Here is a 16,447-nt window from a genome sequence, read left to right as displayed (position 1 = left end):
TTGGAGTCACTTGTAACAGTATGCTGCACAATCTGATAAAGATCGCAGGTTTGACAACAAAGAGCTGCAACAAAGAGCTGTTCTTAGACCACATGGTTCACAGATATACTTTGTCTCTGAGGGTACTTAAGATATAGGGAACTATTCTAGGTTCCTTTTATTTTTTTTGCTTTTTAAATAAAGCATGTTACTCTATATGAACTAAAAAGCACTTGAATTATTTACATATAGCACAAATGAAATGGAACCCTGAGGGGAGAACCATTAATACGTAGCATGTTGCGCAATTAGAGATGACAGATTCCAAAACAGAAAACTGTTACTCTTTCTTGAAAGACCTAACTTGGTCTGATCTCTAGGCTTAGGTTTTAAATGTTCCTCAACTTGATGCCTCTGTCGCTCAAAATATGATGCTGTAAAAATACGTATATGTGAAAATTTTTAAAATAGTCCAGTGGTGGGAGCACAGGACTGCAAAGAAGAGTATGTGGCTTCTGGTTCTCTCTTTACTGTTAACCTTTTGGAAGATGTGTGCATTATTTTGTTAATTAACTCAACATGTTTGCCTGGGACCATAGTTGCAAGCCCCAAGTTCAGTATCACCTGTAATCAGAAGAGAGAAGTAGGTGCTTCTCAAGGGAAAAAGGGGAAATTTCAGAGCACTTGAAATAATGCTTAAAAATAAGTAGCGTGAGGTTTTCCTCATGTGAACTGGCTGTAGTCTCTTAGCCTTATATTGCTTAAGCATTCCTAATTTGTTACGTATGGAACAGGAGAATACTGGGGTACTAAAGATGAGAAGTATGCCCTGGTGGAAGATAAAACTTCATGCAGATAATGTTACTTCAGTCAAGTTCTGTCATCACGTTGCTATCTTCTGCTCTGGTATCCCTTCCATAATATAAGAGGATTAAATATATATACAGATGGGTAAAACAAGTAGTGCTGATGGTTCTTGAACTGTGTGCAACTGAGATTTCTCAGGTTGTTAGATCAGTAACTAATAAACTAATTGCATTTCAGAATAGTTGTGCACTAGTTTTGAACTTGTATAAAAAGCTCTCATATATATCCCTTAAGGTGGGGGTTGAAAATTTATTATTTGAGCTCAGCAGTTTGTATTCTCTGTCAAGTTTTGAAGGATATTCTTTTGAGTTTTGCCTGAGGTGTCAGTATTCTAAAGTTCTTTTTGATTACTGTATATGTAAGAACCTCCATTAACATAATTTTTTTTTATGGCCTAGTGCCATGTCAAGAATCAGATCTTAAGTTTCCCAGCCCTATGATTATCACAAGTTTCATGATTTGCTGGTTTCAATTAAGCTTCTAAAAGAAACCATCATGCTTCTTGCTCCTTTTCCTGCCTTCTGTTTCCACATAGTACATTGCCCCACAGCAGACATTACCAGAGTAACCAAACTAAGCCAACGAAATAAGTTAGGTTTTAGCAGTATCATTTCCCCAATCTAGTGTACTGTACAGTCACACAAGTAATGATACGAGGGGCCAGAAGGGCAGGGGAAGGCAGTGAAGTGCTGGGTGTGTACCAGATTAAATTTATCTACTAAATCACTTTATAAAGGGCAAGAGATGACAGGTGGATATGCAGTAGAAAGCAGTGAAGCAACAGAAATAATGCTGAAGCAATGCTTAGGTAGTAGTCAGGCTCAAAACCCAGAGAAAACAATTTTCTCTGCTTGTGCGGTCCGGGTCCGGTTCCTATCTCAGATACCAAATGAGGTGGGAAGTCCAGTGGAAAAAATACCATGTAATTAATTTGTTTGAGTAGCCTCAGGAACTCTTATAATTGTGGCAGCCTAAAAATAGTGACTGCTACCAACTGCCTGTGTAATGTGTGGCTAGCTATGGTTTGAGTTACAGAGTGTACTTCAGCTTTTCATGCCACAGAAGTGTCTTCTCATATTCACCAGGCGTCACTCTCTGCTAATAAGTGTTTCGCAGAATGTGTAGTTGATTGAGCTCTTCTTCTCGTGCATCGACAAACTATTTCCAACACCCAGAAGGGCTGCAATATTGTTCTATTTTCAGCCTGTGAAACCGGGGGGATTTACTACAAGAATACTATTGTCCATCTAAGGTTGCCGTTTTTCTCATGATCTGAAGTTTTTGCTGTGTTAATAGTTGTAGTTTTATATAAATATTTTTTTGATACAGGTGATGATTTACTGCTTCAGATAGCTTATGAGAAAAAGCATTAGCATTGGAGGCTGCAGTGCTTTTCATGTGCTATGTTGACTTGGCATTGTGGCAATTATTAGTGCTCTGCTGCTTGGATGGCAGATGTCTGTAATTAATTGGTGGTGGCCGGAGTGAAGCTGAGATACTTTTAAACAGTGAGCTGTTCCTCACTTGGTATATAACGTTGCTGCATCGGTGAATTAGAAAGTAACTTAGCTATTGTTTTCAACCTGTGATTTATCAAAATCGTTAGCTGTTATCTCAACTGTTGCAAAGCCACCTCTTGAGAGCGGAACACCGTGGTGCCAGGTGGGTTTCGAGTTGGTCCTTGCTGCTCCTGTCGTGGTTCATGGCCTTGAGAAGGGCTGCACTGCCAGCGAGGTTAAGGAATACAGAACCCTCGGCACAGTGCTGGGGAAAGAGCAGCCAGCGGTTGCGGGTGATAGATGATGGGATGAAAAGCATTGCCCAGGTGTGACGGGGGGGGGGGGTGGGGTGTCAGACCTGCGGGGGCGTTTTATACCTAAGCGTCCGTCAGAAGAGGAGAGAGCGGGCCGCGGTGCGGGGTGCCCCAGCGCCGCGGCGGTTCCGCGGGGGCCGGTGTCGGGCGGGCTGTTGGCGCGGCGGGGCCGGGAGCCAGCGGAGCGCCGTGCCGTGCCGTGCCGCTGCGCCCCGGAGCCGCCCGCACGCGTCTGGGCTGCGCGGGGCAGGCGGAGGCGGCTGCAGCTCGTGCACACCAGCCTGCGCGCGGCCTCGGTTACCCGTCCCGGCCCCAGCTGTGAAACGGGCGCGGAGGAGCCGCTCGGGCGGCACACGGGGCGGGAAGCCGGTGCCGGGTGGAGGCACTGGCCTCCCCGGGGCGGCCGGGCTGGGACGGGGCCGCTACCGCCGGGGCCGCCGCCGTGCGCGCCGTGCGTGCTCAGGCAGCGCTGTGCGAGACGGAGAGAACCGATCGGGTGCGGCGGCTCCGCGGGTGATTAGCGGGGCTGGCGGGGCGGGGCGGGCGGAGGCGCTGCGCCCGCGGAGGGCGGCCCGGGCAGGGCAGGTTGGGGCGGGCGGCCCGCGAGGCCGTGCGGGCCCGGGCGGCGCCGCGGCGGGGAGCCAGGCCCGCGGTGCGGGGCGGGCATGGGGCTCCGGCGCTGCTGCCGGTGAAGGGCCGCAGCTTTCATGGTGAGCGAGGCCGCGCCGGGGGTGGGCGCGGGCAGCCGCGCTGGCGGCGGGCAGGGCAGGGCGGCTGCTGCTGGCCGCCGGGGTCGAGGGGGCGGCGGGCTGGGTGGGCGCGGACTTCAACGCGGATCGGTAAACCCGGTCTCGTCCGCTTGTAAATGGCCTGGCTGGGTGCGGGGAGAGCCAGCTTGCCGGGAAGGGGATCCCCTGCGGGAGGGGGGCGGCAGACCCCGCGGTGCTGGGAGGCGGCGGCACAGGCCCGCCGGGGGCTGGGGCCGCTGCTGGGTCCCGGCTCCCGTCCCGGCACGGCTGCGAGCCGCGGGGCGGGCGGGCAGCCCTGCCTGCCGCTCCCGCACACACCGCCGGTGTTTCATATTCGGCTTCGGCGGAGAGCGGCTGCCTTGAAACGAACGGGGGGCGAACACCAGGTGACCTTGATGGAGCAGTTTGCGTTGTGGCAGGCTCGGCTGTGCCGTGCTGCGGGTCCCCGGGGCGGCTCGGTGCTCGGTTAGCGCGGCTCCTCTCCTGGCGCTCGCCCTCTCTGCGGCTGGGCTGTTGGTGTTTCTCCCTAGGGATGGTTTAGGATCCCTTTGCAGGTTGTTTTCTCAAAGAATTGCGGAGGATCAGCGCAGCTTGAACTTACTGCCCATCAGCTGCAAAGCTCCCGGGTTCTACCCCGAATTAAACTTGTGTTGGGGGAGTGTGTTTCTGTGGGTTGGTTGTTGTTGTTGGTTGGTTGGTTTGGGGATTTTTAAACCAGTGCTTTAATCTGCAGTACGCTTTCTTAGAACATCTTCAAATCCCTGTTCAGCTGTTGTGGCTGAATAGGTAAAGACGAAACCTAGAAGAAAGCCTAAGTAATCTCAGTGATAAGAATGTATTCTAAATCATAAACGGTTGGCTCATCCTAAATTGATCCTAAAATTAACTTGCAACCATATCGGGTTAGTAACACCTAATTGCAGTATAGGATTTATAGGCACTGAGTTATTTGTATTAGTAAGAGATATGAGTCTGGTCTGGTTTAAAAAAATAAAAAGGAAAAGCTGTTGTGTGGTTCAGCCTATTGCAGTATGCCTGCATGTGCAAATACTTCTTGCTCAGTCAGCAGATACGCTGAGTTTGTGGAGGCTTCAGTGTGCCTCATTGCGATATTATACATTATGCTCTGTTTGAAACGGCTTTCTCTTTTTACTGGAATAAAACATCTTTTTCACAGGCTTTTGTCTTCTGTGAGTTTTGGGTGTTTTGTTCTGTTGTAGTTTCTTTGGGGGTGGGTCTTGTTTGGGTTTTTATTTATTTTCACTAATTAAATATCAGTCTTGTAGATAATGATTGTCACCAACGGATGTTTTTATTCTTTTTTGGCTGCCACTGAAAACGATGAAATTACTACAAAGGATTTGTAATCTGATAAAACGTGCCACTCCCATTTTTGTGCTGCTCTGGCTTCTTTGCTATAGGGTGGTGCTGAGTAGAACACGTCAGTAAATACTTGCTGAAATGCAGGGTGGGCTTTTGCTCCTTAAGAGGTTTGAATAACTACTAATGTGCCAGCACTGTAACTAGCCACCTGTATTCCAAAATAAAACATTCTTTAACCAAGAAATTCTTGGAAGAATGATACGCATAGTCCTGGTCTGGAAGACTGTGTGCTTAGGTGAATGAGATTTCCAAATTAATTCTTTTGTATGGAATAAAATCCCCATCACAGCCCAGTGTATACGGTTTTTCTTACCTTCCAAAAGCAATTTTGCTGTGCATTTGGCTATGAAAGAAGACCCTGAAAATAATTTTTATAAGCCAAAACTAAGCAGCTTTTCTGGAATTTTTACTGTAATAAGCATTGGGTGCGTGTGTTTTAATATCAACTTCTGTGATGTTTTAGAGAGATTGAATGTAAGATGATTTCTGCATGTTAGTAGCTTCCTTTGTATGCTGGATGGTCTTTCACTAGTAGCATCTCAAAGGAGTAAAAATGTTAGATTTAGGGACAAGGTTCATCTTGTCTGTGGAAGCAGTAATAGAGGTTAATGTTTGACTGTGTTCATTTGTAAAGAACAACTAATAAAAAAATTTGACTCCTAATAGAAACTGGGAGAAAGAATAGCCATTTGCTTTATTCCTGTCAGCACAGTTGGATGTACTCTGCATTTGATGGTGCAGCTGAAGCATGTTATGATGGTGCACTCATACACTGGTCACTGTCAGCTGCTTGCAAGGAGTTGCTAATGTAAAAATAATGTCTTAGCTCTATGAATCTGCTCTCGATCACAATACATTTTTTAAGGATATTTATTTGCTCATTTTCTCTCCAAAGGTTTGGTTTTCTGTGAACAGCTTTGTCAGCATGAGCACTATCCCTTTACTAAACAAACCTAAGTACTATTCAGTAATTTAAATACGTTTTTCTTGGTTCTTTTCCTTGTTTTCAAACTGAGGTCATGCAGTCATATTAACTGGTATTAATGAGCCTGACATTCCAAATTCATGACAATATTTCCCGTCACAGCAATGCGGGCATCATAGGATTGATTGTTGAGGTAGTGCCAAGTTAACAAACAAGGAAAAAGAGGGATTTGCTGTGTCTTGAGAGCTTCACAGGTCTGCACCCATGAGTCCCACAGAAGTAGCTTGAACTAGAATTGGATTGTACAACAGAGAGTAGAAGACTATGGCTGTGTTGCTCTGCATTCATGTGTGGTTTTCATCCATCCTTTTTTTTTTAAGGTGGGGCTGGAGGAGAAGCAAGTGGTAGGGATCCCGTTTTAGTTTCTGAGTAATCCAGGCTGTTCTGATGGTGTTGGAAAGGTTGTATTTATTGCCCAATTCTTGTAATTGACAGGTTTGGTTGAAAGAAAGGAATTGGTACCACTTGAGGAGCTGTTTGTGCTAACGGGGATAAAGTCCATGGCTGGAACACTGTTCATAGTGCTCATTTATAGTTTCCTTTTATTTTAATAGAAATGGTATAAACATGCTACACGTGAAAGCAGGTGGTTTCTGGAAGTGGCAAAATTCGTTATGAAGTTGAATGTAGAAGTATCTGTAGTATGTTTTTTGTTTTTCTAGGACTCTTTGACTGTGTTTGTGTATCCCTGATATCTGAATACTTAATGTGTGCTATAGTACTTCAAGCATTGGAGTAGATGGGAGTTGTGTAAAGGTTGTTTTATCCCATTAGGTCACTGGTTTTGGGACATTTTCTTCCAGAGCAATGTTTGTGGGGGAATATTAGCATGGTACATGTAATGCCAGGCCATCTAATGTAGATCATAGTGATACAGTAATTAAGGGTGGAAGGACCTCTGAGGGCTAACTCCCCTTTCCGAGCAGAGGCTACCTAGACCAGGTTCTCAGGGCTCATCCACCTGAGTTTTGAATGCCCTCAAGGTCTGAGGTTCTACCACATCTCAGAAAACTTGTTCCCAGCATTTGACTACCCTCCTGGTGATTTTTTTTTTCTTTTTTCTCTGAGACCTGAATTCCCCTTACAGCAGTTTGTGCCTGTTGTCTTCACGTTCTTTATGCAAATGCCTCAGAGATTCTACTCGGCCTTCACCATCTTGTTACTGCTGTCTACCAAAGATCCCTATGAAGCCTTCTCCTCTGCAGGCTGAATGAGCCCAGTTCTCTGAGCCTCTCTTCGTATGTCACTTGCTCCAGACCCCAGTCATCTTGGTGACTCTTTGCTAGTCTTGCTTCGGTGTGTCAGTGTCCATATTATAAACATAAGTTAATACACTATACTCTGTTACGATTTAGGATTGTTGTACTTCAAGCCATCCTAACAAGTGTGAGGCTTCTGTGTAATTATGACTTGAACTTTTTTTTTTTTTTTTTTTTTTTTGCCATTGTTAAACTGTTGCATCTGAAAATAGCTTGGGTAGGAGAAATCTTACAATGAGATTTTAAGGCAAGGAGCTTGTGGTTGTTTTTGGCTTCCATTTCAAAACCACGTACATCAAAACAAAAATATTTTAAATAGATTTTATTTTATATGTCAGATAGTATGTGCTGTTTGTGATCTCCTTATTAGCAGTACTTTGTAAAGTCAGTCAGAGGAACTTAAGGTGTTTCTGCAAATAGCAGGAATGGAAAAAAACATCAAAACTCACTCCTGAACATAAATTTTAACACTGTTTTCAATTCTGAGGATGCTCTAGTTGAAAAGCTTTAAAGACACTGCTGTTGGCCAGAGATGTGAAAGCATTATTTTGATGACTTTTGTGGATACTTTTTAAATTCTTATGTGCATCATCTTGGTGTTCTCCACTCTTGTAACTTGCCCTCTCTTTTTCTTCTCCAGGAATATGAAGAAAAAACTGGACGAGCTCACAGACCACTCTCCCCTAAACAGAATGTGAGGAAGAATCTTGATTTTGAGCCGCTCTCCACTACAGCACTTATTTTAGAGGACAGACCAGCGTAAGTTTTGGGAGGTACCACAGTGCGGGTCTCCTTAGAATTTGGCTAGCAAAACTTTTCTTACTGTGTATTTGATTACTGTAGCTTAAACAGATGATTTAAAATTTTAAGTAGGATTTTTTTTTCAGGCTAGTGAATATGAAAGTGGGATAATTATGAGAAAAATTAATCAAACAAAAGTAACCTTACTTTATAATAAAAGCAATGGCTTTGTGTGAAAGGAGGTAACTAGGAGGGCAGAGCTGTAGGTTCTGACTGATTCTTGCTTCTAAACACAAACAAGGGGTTTTTATTTTCCCTGAGAGAACATAAGCATAAAAATGAAGCTGGTATATGCTAAAGAAACTGAGAAGCAAGGATATGGTGTCCTGTTTACACAGAGAAAGACCACACCTCCATAAATAATGAAACAATATAATGATTGTTCTGCAGTGGGTTCAGCATTGCATTTTAAAGATTGTCAAGTACTCAATAAGTTGTTTCATGCTTCTGGTACTGCAGGGAGATTCTTGCATATGCAGACTAACTCCATAATGATTTACTGGCAGCTGCCTTACTGTTGTTTGCTCCTGAATGATGCAAATTTGGTCATGTTTAGTCAGTTTATGAATGGTACCCAGCTTTATGGGCATAATGTCTCCATTTTTAATATAGCAGTGCGTTGGTGTAAAGAACTGGCATAACATGGGTCTATGTTTTCATCAACAAACCTGTATGAAGAATGCTCATATCGAAGTGGTTTAGTTGTAGGGTTATTTAAGACACTTTACGGCTTGACTGGTAGACTGTATGATAAGACTTCCTGGGACATCTAGAGCAATGTAAGAGTCATTATTTGTTATAGCAGCTTTTGTCATGTACAGCTGGAAACAATACATACTAGATTATTTATTGTATTTAAAACCTTTTTGCTAAAAATCATTCTTGTGAGATAGTCTGAGAAGTACAGTGCTCAGATAGATTGAATTAGTGATATGATACAGGATAACATTCAGGTTTTGCTTTCTTTCGTACTGTTAGATAGAGGGACTTCTAGCAGAAAAGGTATTTTTAAGATTCTAGACAATTGAATCATAATTTCTCTTGTCTAGCAGGGAAAACTGCTCTGGATATCAATGCTGTGCTCTGATAACTCTTTCTAAAGAATCTTTTTTTAGTTGTTTAGTTACAGTTTACACAAATTATTTTAAGATTTTTTTAAACAAAATTTTTGATCTCCTATGACGCAAAGATTTAAGACTTCAGAAAAAAATGCACTAAGATTTTTTTTCTAAAACGGCTGCTCTTGATTTTGTGATCACTTTTGGATTTAGGTGATACTTTCTGGGAAAAATCAGTAAATATTCCATAGTCTTTCTAGTTTTAACTGGAAAAAGCGTTAGTTGAATCATAATAGTTGCTAAACATCATCTCACATGTATGGTGATGCTGTTAAGAGATAGGACAAATAATTTAAGTGGTGGAATTTAAGTTAGCAGAATGTATGTTGTTTCATCTGGTTTTCCTTCCCAAACTTCCCTGACACCATTTCTAAAGACTTGGATTAAAAAAGATGCTGGTCAATTTACATAAATGAAACTTGAAAAAGAGTAGGTTGTACTGTGTGATTGACAAAGACACTAATGTGAAAATCCACTTTCCTTGTTCTTGTAACAGTCCTGGGGTTTAAAAATATTCATAGGCTTGTATCATGGCTATGCATACTTGACAGATAATATGATTATGTAAACAGTAAAGGGTACTGCTGTTAATGGTGACTGTGTTGGAGACTAGCAGCTGCCTTGTGTGACACCTTACAGAAATGTGAAAGTGCATTTTTGCCCATCTTTTTTGTCAACCAAAGATACAAACTGCCCTAGGAACACAGTACAGTGTTCTACAATACTGAAGAGCAAATTACTTAGTCATTGCCTGTTCTAATGTTTTGGTGATCCTGTAGTTGTATGAGATACATAGTGGTTATGTTCATTATGAATATGGTTAGCTTAAAGTTAATGTGGTCTGACATATGAGCATGTGTATTTGCATGGCAGAGATGTTACCAGTCCAGGCCTTAAACACAAATCAAAAGGGCTGTGTTGGTAGTGATAACGGGAGAATATAGAGGATGAACCTGGTGCCACTTGTTGCTGTAGGAGTGAGGGGGAGGAGTTAAGCCTTTGAAATAGAAGTGGGGTCTCAGAGAGCAGAGGGGGAAAAGGAAGCTGGTGTAGTGAGTCATTATTGCATGTGTAAAGAAAATTGTGGATGTAATTCTTAAACAAGGTTCACAGTAAGAGAGTAGTCTTGCAGCTTATCTGTAGAGATCAGTTTAAGTCAAAACTACCAGCTTGGTATATACCAGTATATTCCCTTTATTTATGAAGATCAGCCTGTGGGTTCAGTTGGTTCTATAACAAAAATGCTGAGATTGCCAAACATAAGGAAATTACTCAGCATATTTTGTGTGTAAAAAAAGTTGTAGCTGGTCAGTGTTCTTCCCTTCTCCTCTGCTGACTCTGGCAAAAAAAAATAATTCTTTCCAAGGATCTGTTGCTTTGTTCTTTGATCAAATATTTTGACAAGAAGCAGTATACGCTTTTCTTTTTGAAGTGTCTAGAATTTTCTTTAGACAGGCATGCCAACTTTAAATAACTGAGGAATATTATTTTTTATATATTTTAAGGAACCTCCCTGCAAAACCAGCAGAAGAAGCTCAGAAACACAGACAACAGTATGAAGAAATGGTGGTTCAAGCGAAAAAAAGAGGTGACGGAATTTCTTATCTTCAGAGAAGAAAAGTAAACTTAAGGGGTATTTCTAAACCTGATATGCACTTGTGTCAGTCTGTTGCTCTGTAACGTGAGGGATCTGTGCCTCCTCCCAAAGAAGAATCAATCCACAGAAGAGTGAGAGGAACAAAGGTAGTTTCATTAAAAAGACCCACCTCAAGCTGAAAAAACAGTTCTAGAGTCTAGCAGGAAACAATTTTTAAGTTGTAATTCTTAAATAACTGAGTGGCATCTGTTCGTGGGTTTAAATACTTACTAATATGTTGAATTACCAGTTACCAGTCAAATTAGTGAAGACTAGACTGAGACAACTACAGGATATTTGATAGTTTCATGTTGGGAGCAACCTGTTTGGGCTGTAGTACATAACTACATAATTTTCCACATAGGAAAATGTATATAGTTATGTTCATTTGGTAATCTGACTCCCACTTGAAATTCATAGTTTTCCCAAGGTTTTGCTCATAATCTCATCTGACATTGTTCACAGAAGTGTCTCAGGAACACTGTACTGTGCACGTTGGTTAGAGCTGACAGCAGTGGTTTTCTTCTGGTAATATTTTTGACCATCTGGGGTTTCTAATTAAAACCAAGCATTGCAATAATAGGAAATTTGGGCTTACAGGAGTTATGTGTCCGCTGAGAGCTGCTGGAAATACTGGATTTTTTTCCCAGGTGGGCAGACCTCTGAGCCTATATGAAACAGTGGAAAAGTGATATGAACACAGGACTTGCTTGCTTTCTGCAGCTGACTTATTAATAAAAGTATCCTCTTGTGGTTTTGAACATCATACACCTACCAGTGAAGTTCTGACTTCATATGACTTCTGTGTTAGTATATCCACTTAAAGTGTGGTAGTCTGAAAGAGTTTCTCTGATCTTTCTTTGCATGTAAAGTAGGTGGTTTGGGAGAAATGGGATCATGCTTAGGTTAGGCAATGGGTCAGGTCTTTGTGCTGTCTTCACTGGACAGGAGTATGTTATTCTGTCCAGATAAACACCCTGCCAACCCATTTTCCCAGAAGCCACTCAGATGAACAGCTTTGCAGAGTGATGTATTGTGTAGAGGTCAGGAAATCAAAAGAGTGTAAACACCATCCTTTTGTTCAGATAAAAACTCAAAGCCTGCATTTAGGCAGGCTTACAAAGAGCTCATAGCAAAGCTGAAAATATTATTAGGCAGTTGATACGGTTCTGCTCAGGCGCAGCTTCTGTTCAGTTTTCAAGTGGACCCATCAGGTTGTAAATGTTCATTCTGAAGACTTTGTTCATGATACTGCTGTTCTTCAGTTAGTTTTCCTTGCCAGGTCAGTACCTTCCCACATTGTAGACAGTGTGAGTGTGCATGCACATGTCACGTATTTGCACTCTGCTGCTATAAAGAATGTCTGCTTGCATTTGTTAAATTGTACATGTAACAAATTTGCTGGTGGAAAAACCAGTAGTTGATGATGCCAGAAGAAATACTGAGTGATAATGCAAAAATGAAAAATGTGTTTAAATAAAACATCAAAAAAGTAGTCTTTTTAATGAGCTGAAGATTTCCTGTGAGTGTATATATATATTTATGATGTATGACATTTAGATTAACCATAGGCTAAGTATCATAAAAAATGTGGCTGTTGTCTTTTTAAGTATTGTCAGGAAATCACAACACTTAAGAGTGGGGGAAAAAATATCAAAATTTATTATTTTATCCTGTATTTTTGAGTCTGACATAAAAAAAGGGGTGGGCTTTATTAGGAAGTACTTCTGACCTGCGCTGCGAGGTGGGGCTGCTGGCTGTCAGAGATGATAGTTCAGAGTTACTACTGTGGTTAGACTTGAAGGGTCAAAGGAGCCATATATTATCCAACTCCCTTTGTTCTATCCATCAAAGACAAGCTTTATGTGTAGCTCCACTTCGTTCTTTATTCACATTTGGCATCACTGCTTAGCTTGCTGTATGTCTGGGAAATTTTCAGAATTTGAACAGTCCACTGTACTTTTAAGTGAACACAGCGTGCTTTTCCATGCCTGTGTAGCCATGACTAGCTAACTCTGAATATTTGGTTTCTGATTTTATTAATGTAAAAAGGAAACTGCTTTTCTGCAGAGCTTAAAGAAGCCCAGAAGAGGAAGAGACAACTGGAAGAACGCTGTAAACTGGAGGACAGCATCGGCAATGCTGTTTTAACTTGGAACAATGAAATCTTGCCCAACTGGGAAACTATGTAAGACAGTATGTTATACTGAGTTTTAATTAAAATTGCTGAGTCGGTATCCTGAAGAGAAGTTACAAAGTTAGCAAGTATAATTTTAAATTATTGTCTTGGAAGCTTTTGTTTGAAAGTCAGTTTTGAACAGTTACAAAGAAAATGAGCAACATGCATTTCGTTATTTCTGGAATGGTGGCTGGAGGTGATGGGAGTTCTGATTCTTATTATTTGTCTTTAATGGAGGTTCAGGATTCTCAGAAACTATGAAATGCTGAGAAGTGATCTGTGGTAGAGGACATAAAAGCAGAAAGTGTAATCCTTGAATACATTGTGTTTATCAGAAACGAGTTTCCCTTGACTACCTGATCTATTGATGTTATATTACCAGATGTAGATTGAACTACATGCATGGTATTGTGAAGCCTTTTTAATTACACAGTGGTATACCTGCTGGGATAATCAAGTGATGGAAAAAAGTAGTAGTGAATAAGTTATTAAAAAAAAAAAAATGCTAAAAGATTTCTTGCAGAGACACAGCACAGACAATTGGGAAGCTGCCTTCACTGTCTAGTTTTTCATGGACTTTGGCTAGTCATCCTAAAAAAAACCAGCCCTGACCCCCACCCCTGCCCTGAATATAACCACCACCATAACAACATAAACCAGCCTCCACAGCACTCAGTTGCAGTTCGTGTAATCATGGAATTCAGTTGTCCTGAGAATATATGTTAAAACTATGGACAGAATTTGTTGAGAATGCATTTCTGGACAACTGAGGAATAAATAAAGTATAAGGAAATTGTGGATTTAATGTTTCTCCTACATCTGTTACCACTGCTGTAAAATTAAAGATACATTTTTTCTGTATTGTTTTATAAATCTAGAAGTTCCCCAGTGTGTTCACTATTTTATGTTTTAGTTCAGATTCTGCTTTTAGATAACTTTTAGACAACTGGATTGTTGTGGGTTTTGTCACTACCACAAACTTCCATTGGTGTTTAGGTGGTGTTCTCTTCCTCCTTCTGGGCTCTCAGATTGCTGAACATCAGCTGCGGCCATTTCAAAGCCTGTGTTCTTTTAAAATGTCTTTCATGCTTCCACCTAAAAGTTATTTCTTGTTACATCTTCATGCTTTTTCTGGAGGATTAGAGCTGTAAAGCTAGGTGGGGAAACTGCATGTGTCATTCACACAACAGGGTGATAACAGAGGGGAGAGGGTAGACTTACGTTAACCTGGTTTTGTATTTTATCTTTGTGGAGATCTCCAGCCTTTAGCATAGGCAGTGGCATAGATAGAGATTTTCTTTTCATTTGTTTATGTCTGTCCTCTACAATTTTTACTGGTCAAGTGTGGTTGCAGTGTACAGACGCTGTGATGGCAGTGCTTCTATCAAAACAAGCCACTAACTTGAAAGGAAGTAAGCTTTCCTTTACAGTTCAAAGCAAAATAGCGCTAAAGAACGGGTACGTGCAAATTATGTTTGACTTCTTGGCCTGTTGATAATCATTTGGTTTGGATCCATTCAGCAGTGATAGGAGGACATACTTGCAATTCAGCTGGCAATGAAATATTTCTTAGAATAGTCTGTTTTACCTTAAACAGGTGTTGTTCCCGTAAAGTTCGAGAGCTGTGGTGGCAGGGCATTCCACCAAGTGTGAGAGGCAGAGTCTGGAGCCTGGCAATTGGCAACGAGTTAAATATCACCCACGGTGAGACTGGTTTTTTGTCTTTATTGTCTTACAAAAAGAAATAATTAGGGGACAGTCTTGTATATATTATGGTATATTAGAACCTGAGGTACGGATGTAAGGAGATACTATCCAGTTACACTTTTTTGATGGTACTTTTTGTGTTTTGTTCAAAAAATACAGTGCCTTTTAATCTTGTAGCTGCTCTAGAACTGCTGCTCTGAATTGTTTCTGATTATTGTCACTGTGTCTTGCTTTGATGTTAGATGGAAATGGTCAGAGTTAGTGACTCTTTGAAACTTAAAATTGTTAATTTTGTAATGCCTGTGAGTATGCATGTAGTGTGCTTTCTTTGATTTAGAGCAAGATGTTAGGTTTGTGAAAGATTAAAAGACCTCTGGGAAAATTTGTAATTTTGTTCATGTGTGTGTTTGTGAAAACAGAAATAGTGTGCTACTTCAGAGTACAGAAAAATGCAGCTCTGAAAGACTAACATGTTTTTAATTCCAATTAATGGAATTGTGGTAGACAGCCTGTATTCCTGCTGTATTGTGCTGCTTTTCTGTGCTTAGATGGCTTACCTTGGGTGTAGTTCTTACACGGAATTTGCTAGACTTATCCCAGTTATGCATCCAGACTATAATTTTGAACAAACATCAGTGCTCTGTAAGAAAAGTAAATGCTTGAACATGAAATGCAACTTGTGCTTAGGTTGTCTTTCCTTTCCACTTAGTATTAAGTTACAGGTCAGTGGCACAAGTCTTTCAGAATCATAACCTACTGAGAAATTCCAACTACTGTGTCAGCGTTACTGTTAACTTGTAATGACTAGGGCAGCACTGCTCGTGTGGTAGGTAGGTAGTACCCAACAGTGGACATAAGCATATACAAATAGTGGACTTGGTTTTCTCCGTTCTTCTTTTTCCAGAACTGTATGATATTTGCTTGGCTCGTGCCAAAGAGAAATGGCGATCACTTAGCACAGGAGGTACTGAAGTAGAATATGAAGGTATGCTTTTTGTGACTGATTTATCCTGTGTTACAGAATAAGAGATTTTGTAAAATTGTTCCTTAAAATCAAATCACAGATTTTTAAACAAAAAAACCCAGCTATAAAGATGTGTCTGGTAGTAAAAAGAAAACATTGTGGAAGCAAGAAACAGTTGTATTCTTTTTTCTCAGTGAAACTCTGGTCTCTTATAAAACACGCTTGTTCATTTTTCTTCATAAACTATCTCTACGTGCAGTTCTTATTTGATGCAAATTTGTAGGCAAACTAGGAAAGTTTGGGGATTACAGTTTGAATTGCAACACTAATACTTTGCTGCATCTGTAGTTTTGGAATTGAAACTCAAATTATAGCAGAAAATTGCATTTTAGTCGCTTATTGTAGCTTTGAGCCCATCTCTTGGGTGTGTTTCAGAGACTAGCAATTTATTTTTGCAGACGAAGTGGTTTGAGTTTTACTAATTGATTGGGAGAGTTGTCTGTTTCTGAGAGTGTTTAAAACTACATGCAGATGTTTGAAATTGCCTTTGGTAAGTAATTATGCTGAGCAGGAAGAGGAGAACATAGATACCGGCAGTTATCAACAGAAAAATATTTCTGATTGGAAATCCCCTACTTTGTTCTCTTAAGATGGTCCGCATCTTAAGTAAGACGGTATCTAGTACATTTCCAGCTTCCTCTTGCACTTTATTATCTGGAGTATAGATGCTCATGTGACTGGTGTAAGCATTGGCAGTGACAACTCTTGGTTTTCGATTGCTCAATAAGCAGCAGTAGGTAATTCCCAACTAGACTTACCAGAACAGACAAAATACAAATAAAACTTTTTGATATCAGAAAGAAAACTAATGGTTTAGAAATCTACTTTGTATGAGATTATTTCAGTTATGGAGAGTGTGTTGCAGTGTCCATGATCTTAAACAACATTACATATAAAGAGGCAATAAACATGATTTTGGAAGGAGAGCTGACAGTAGTAAAGATAGG

The 16,447-nt window shown here is 41.0% G+C and overlaps 1 protein-coding gene across 5 annotated transcripts in view; it reads left to right on the top strand.

The window, feature by feature from the left end:
* TBC1D14 (TBC1 domain family member 14) overlaps positions 1 to 16,447 on the top strand; it is a 70,654-nt gene that overhangs the window by 32,525 nt on the left and 21,682 nt on the right. For 3 of the 5 annotated variants that reach the window (XM_055796376.1, XM_055796375.1, XM_027794762.2), the window contains 5 exons: positions 7,676 to 7,794; positions 10,460 to 10,542; positions 12,661 to 12,778; positions 14,367 to 14,473; positions 15,381 to 15,461. In XM_055796376.1, coding sequence (XP_055652351.1) covers positions 7,676 to 7,794; positions 10,460 to 10,542; positions 12,661 to 12,778; positions 14,367 to 14,473; positions 15,381 to 15,461 — 508 coding nt within the window. Of the gene's footprint in view, positions 1 to 3,051; positions 3,173 to 3,214; positions 3,370 to 7,675; positions 7,795 to 10,459; positions 10,543 to 12,660; positions 12,779 to 14,366; positions 14,474 to 15,380; positions 15,462 to 16,447 lie in introns of those variants that run through there. The other 2 variants (XM_055796378.1, XM_055796377.1) reach the window with 2 other exon arrangements.

This window comes from Falco peregrinus, chromosome 2 (assembly GCF_023634155.1).
Source record: "Falco peregrinus isolate bFalPer1 chromosome 2, bFalPer1.pri, whole genome shotgun sequence".
NCBI lineage: Eukaryota > Metazoa > Chordata > Aves > Falconiformes > Falconidae > Falco > Falco peregrinus.
The sequence above is the reverse complement of the archived record's forward strand: the minus strand, read 5'-3'. Positions and strand labels throughout refer to the sequence as shown.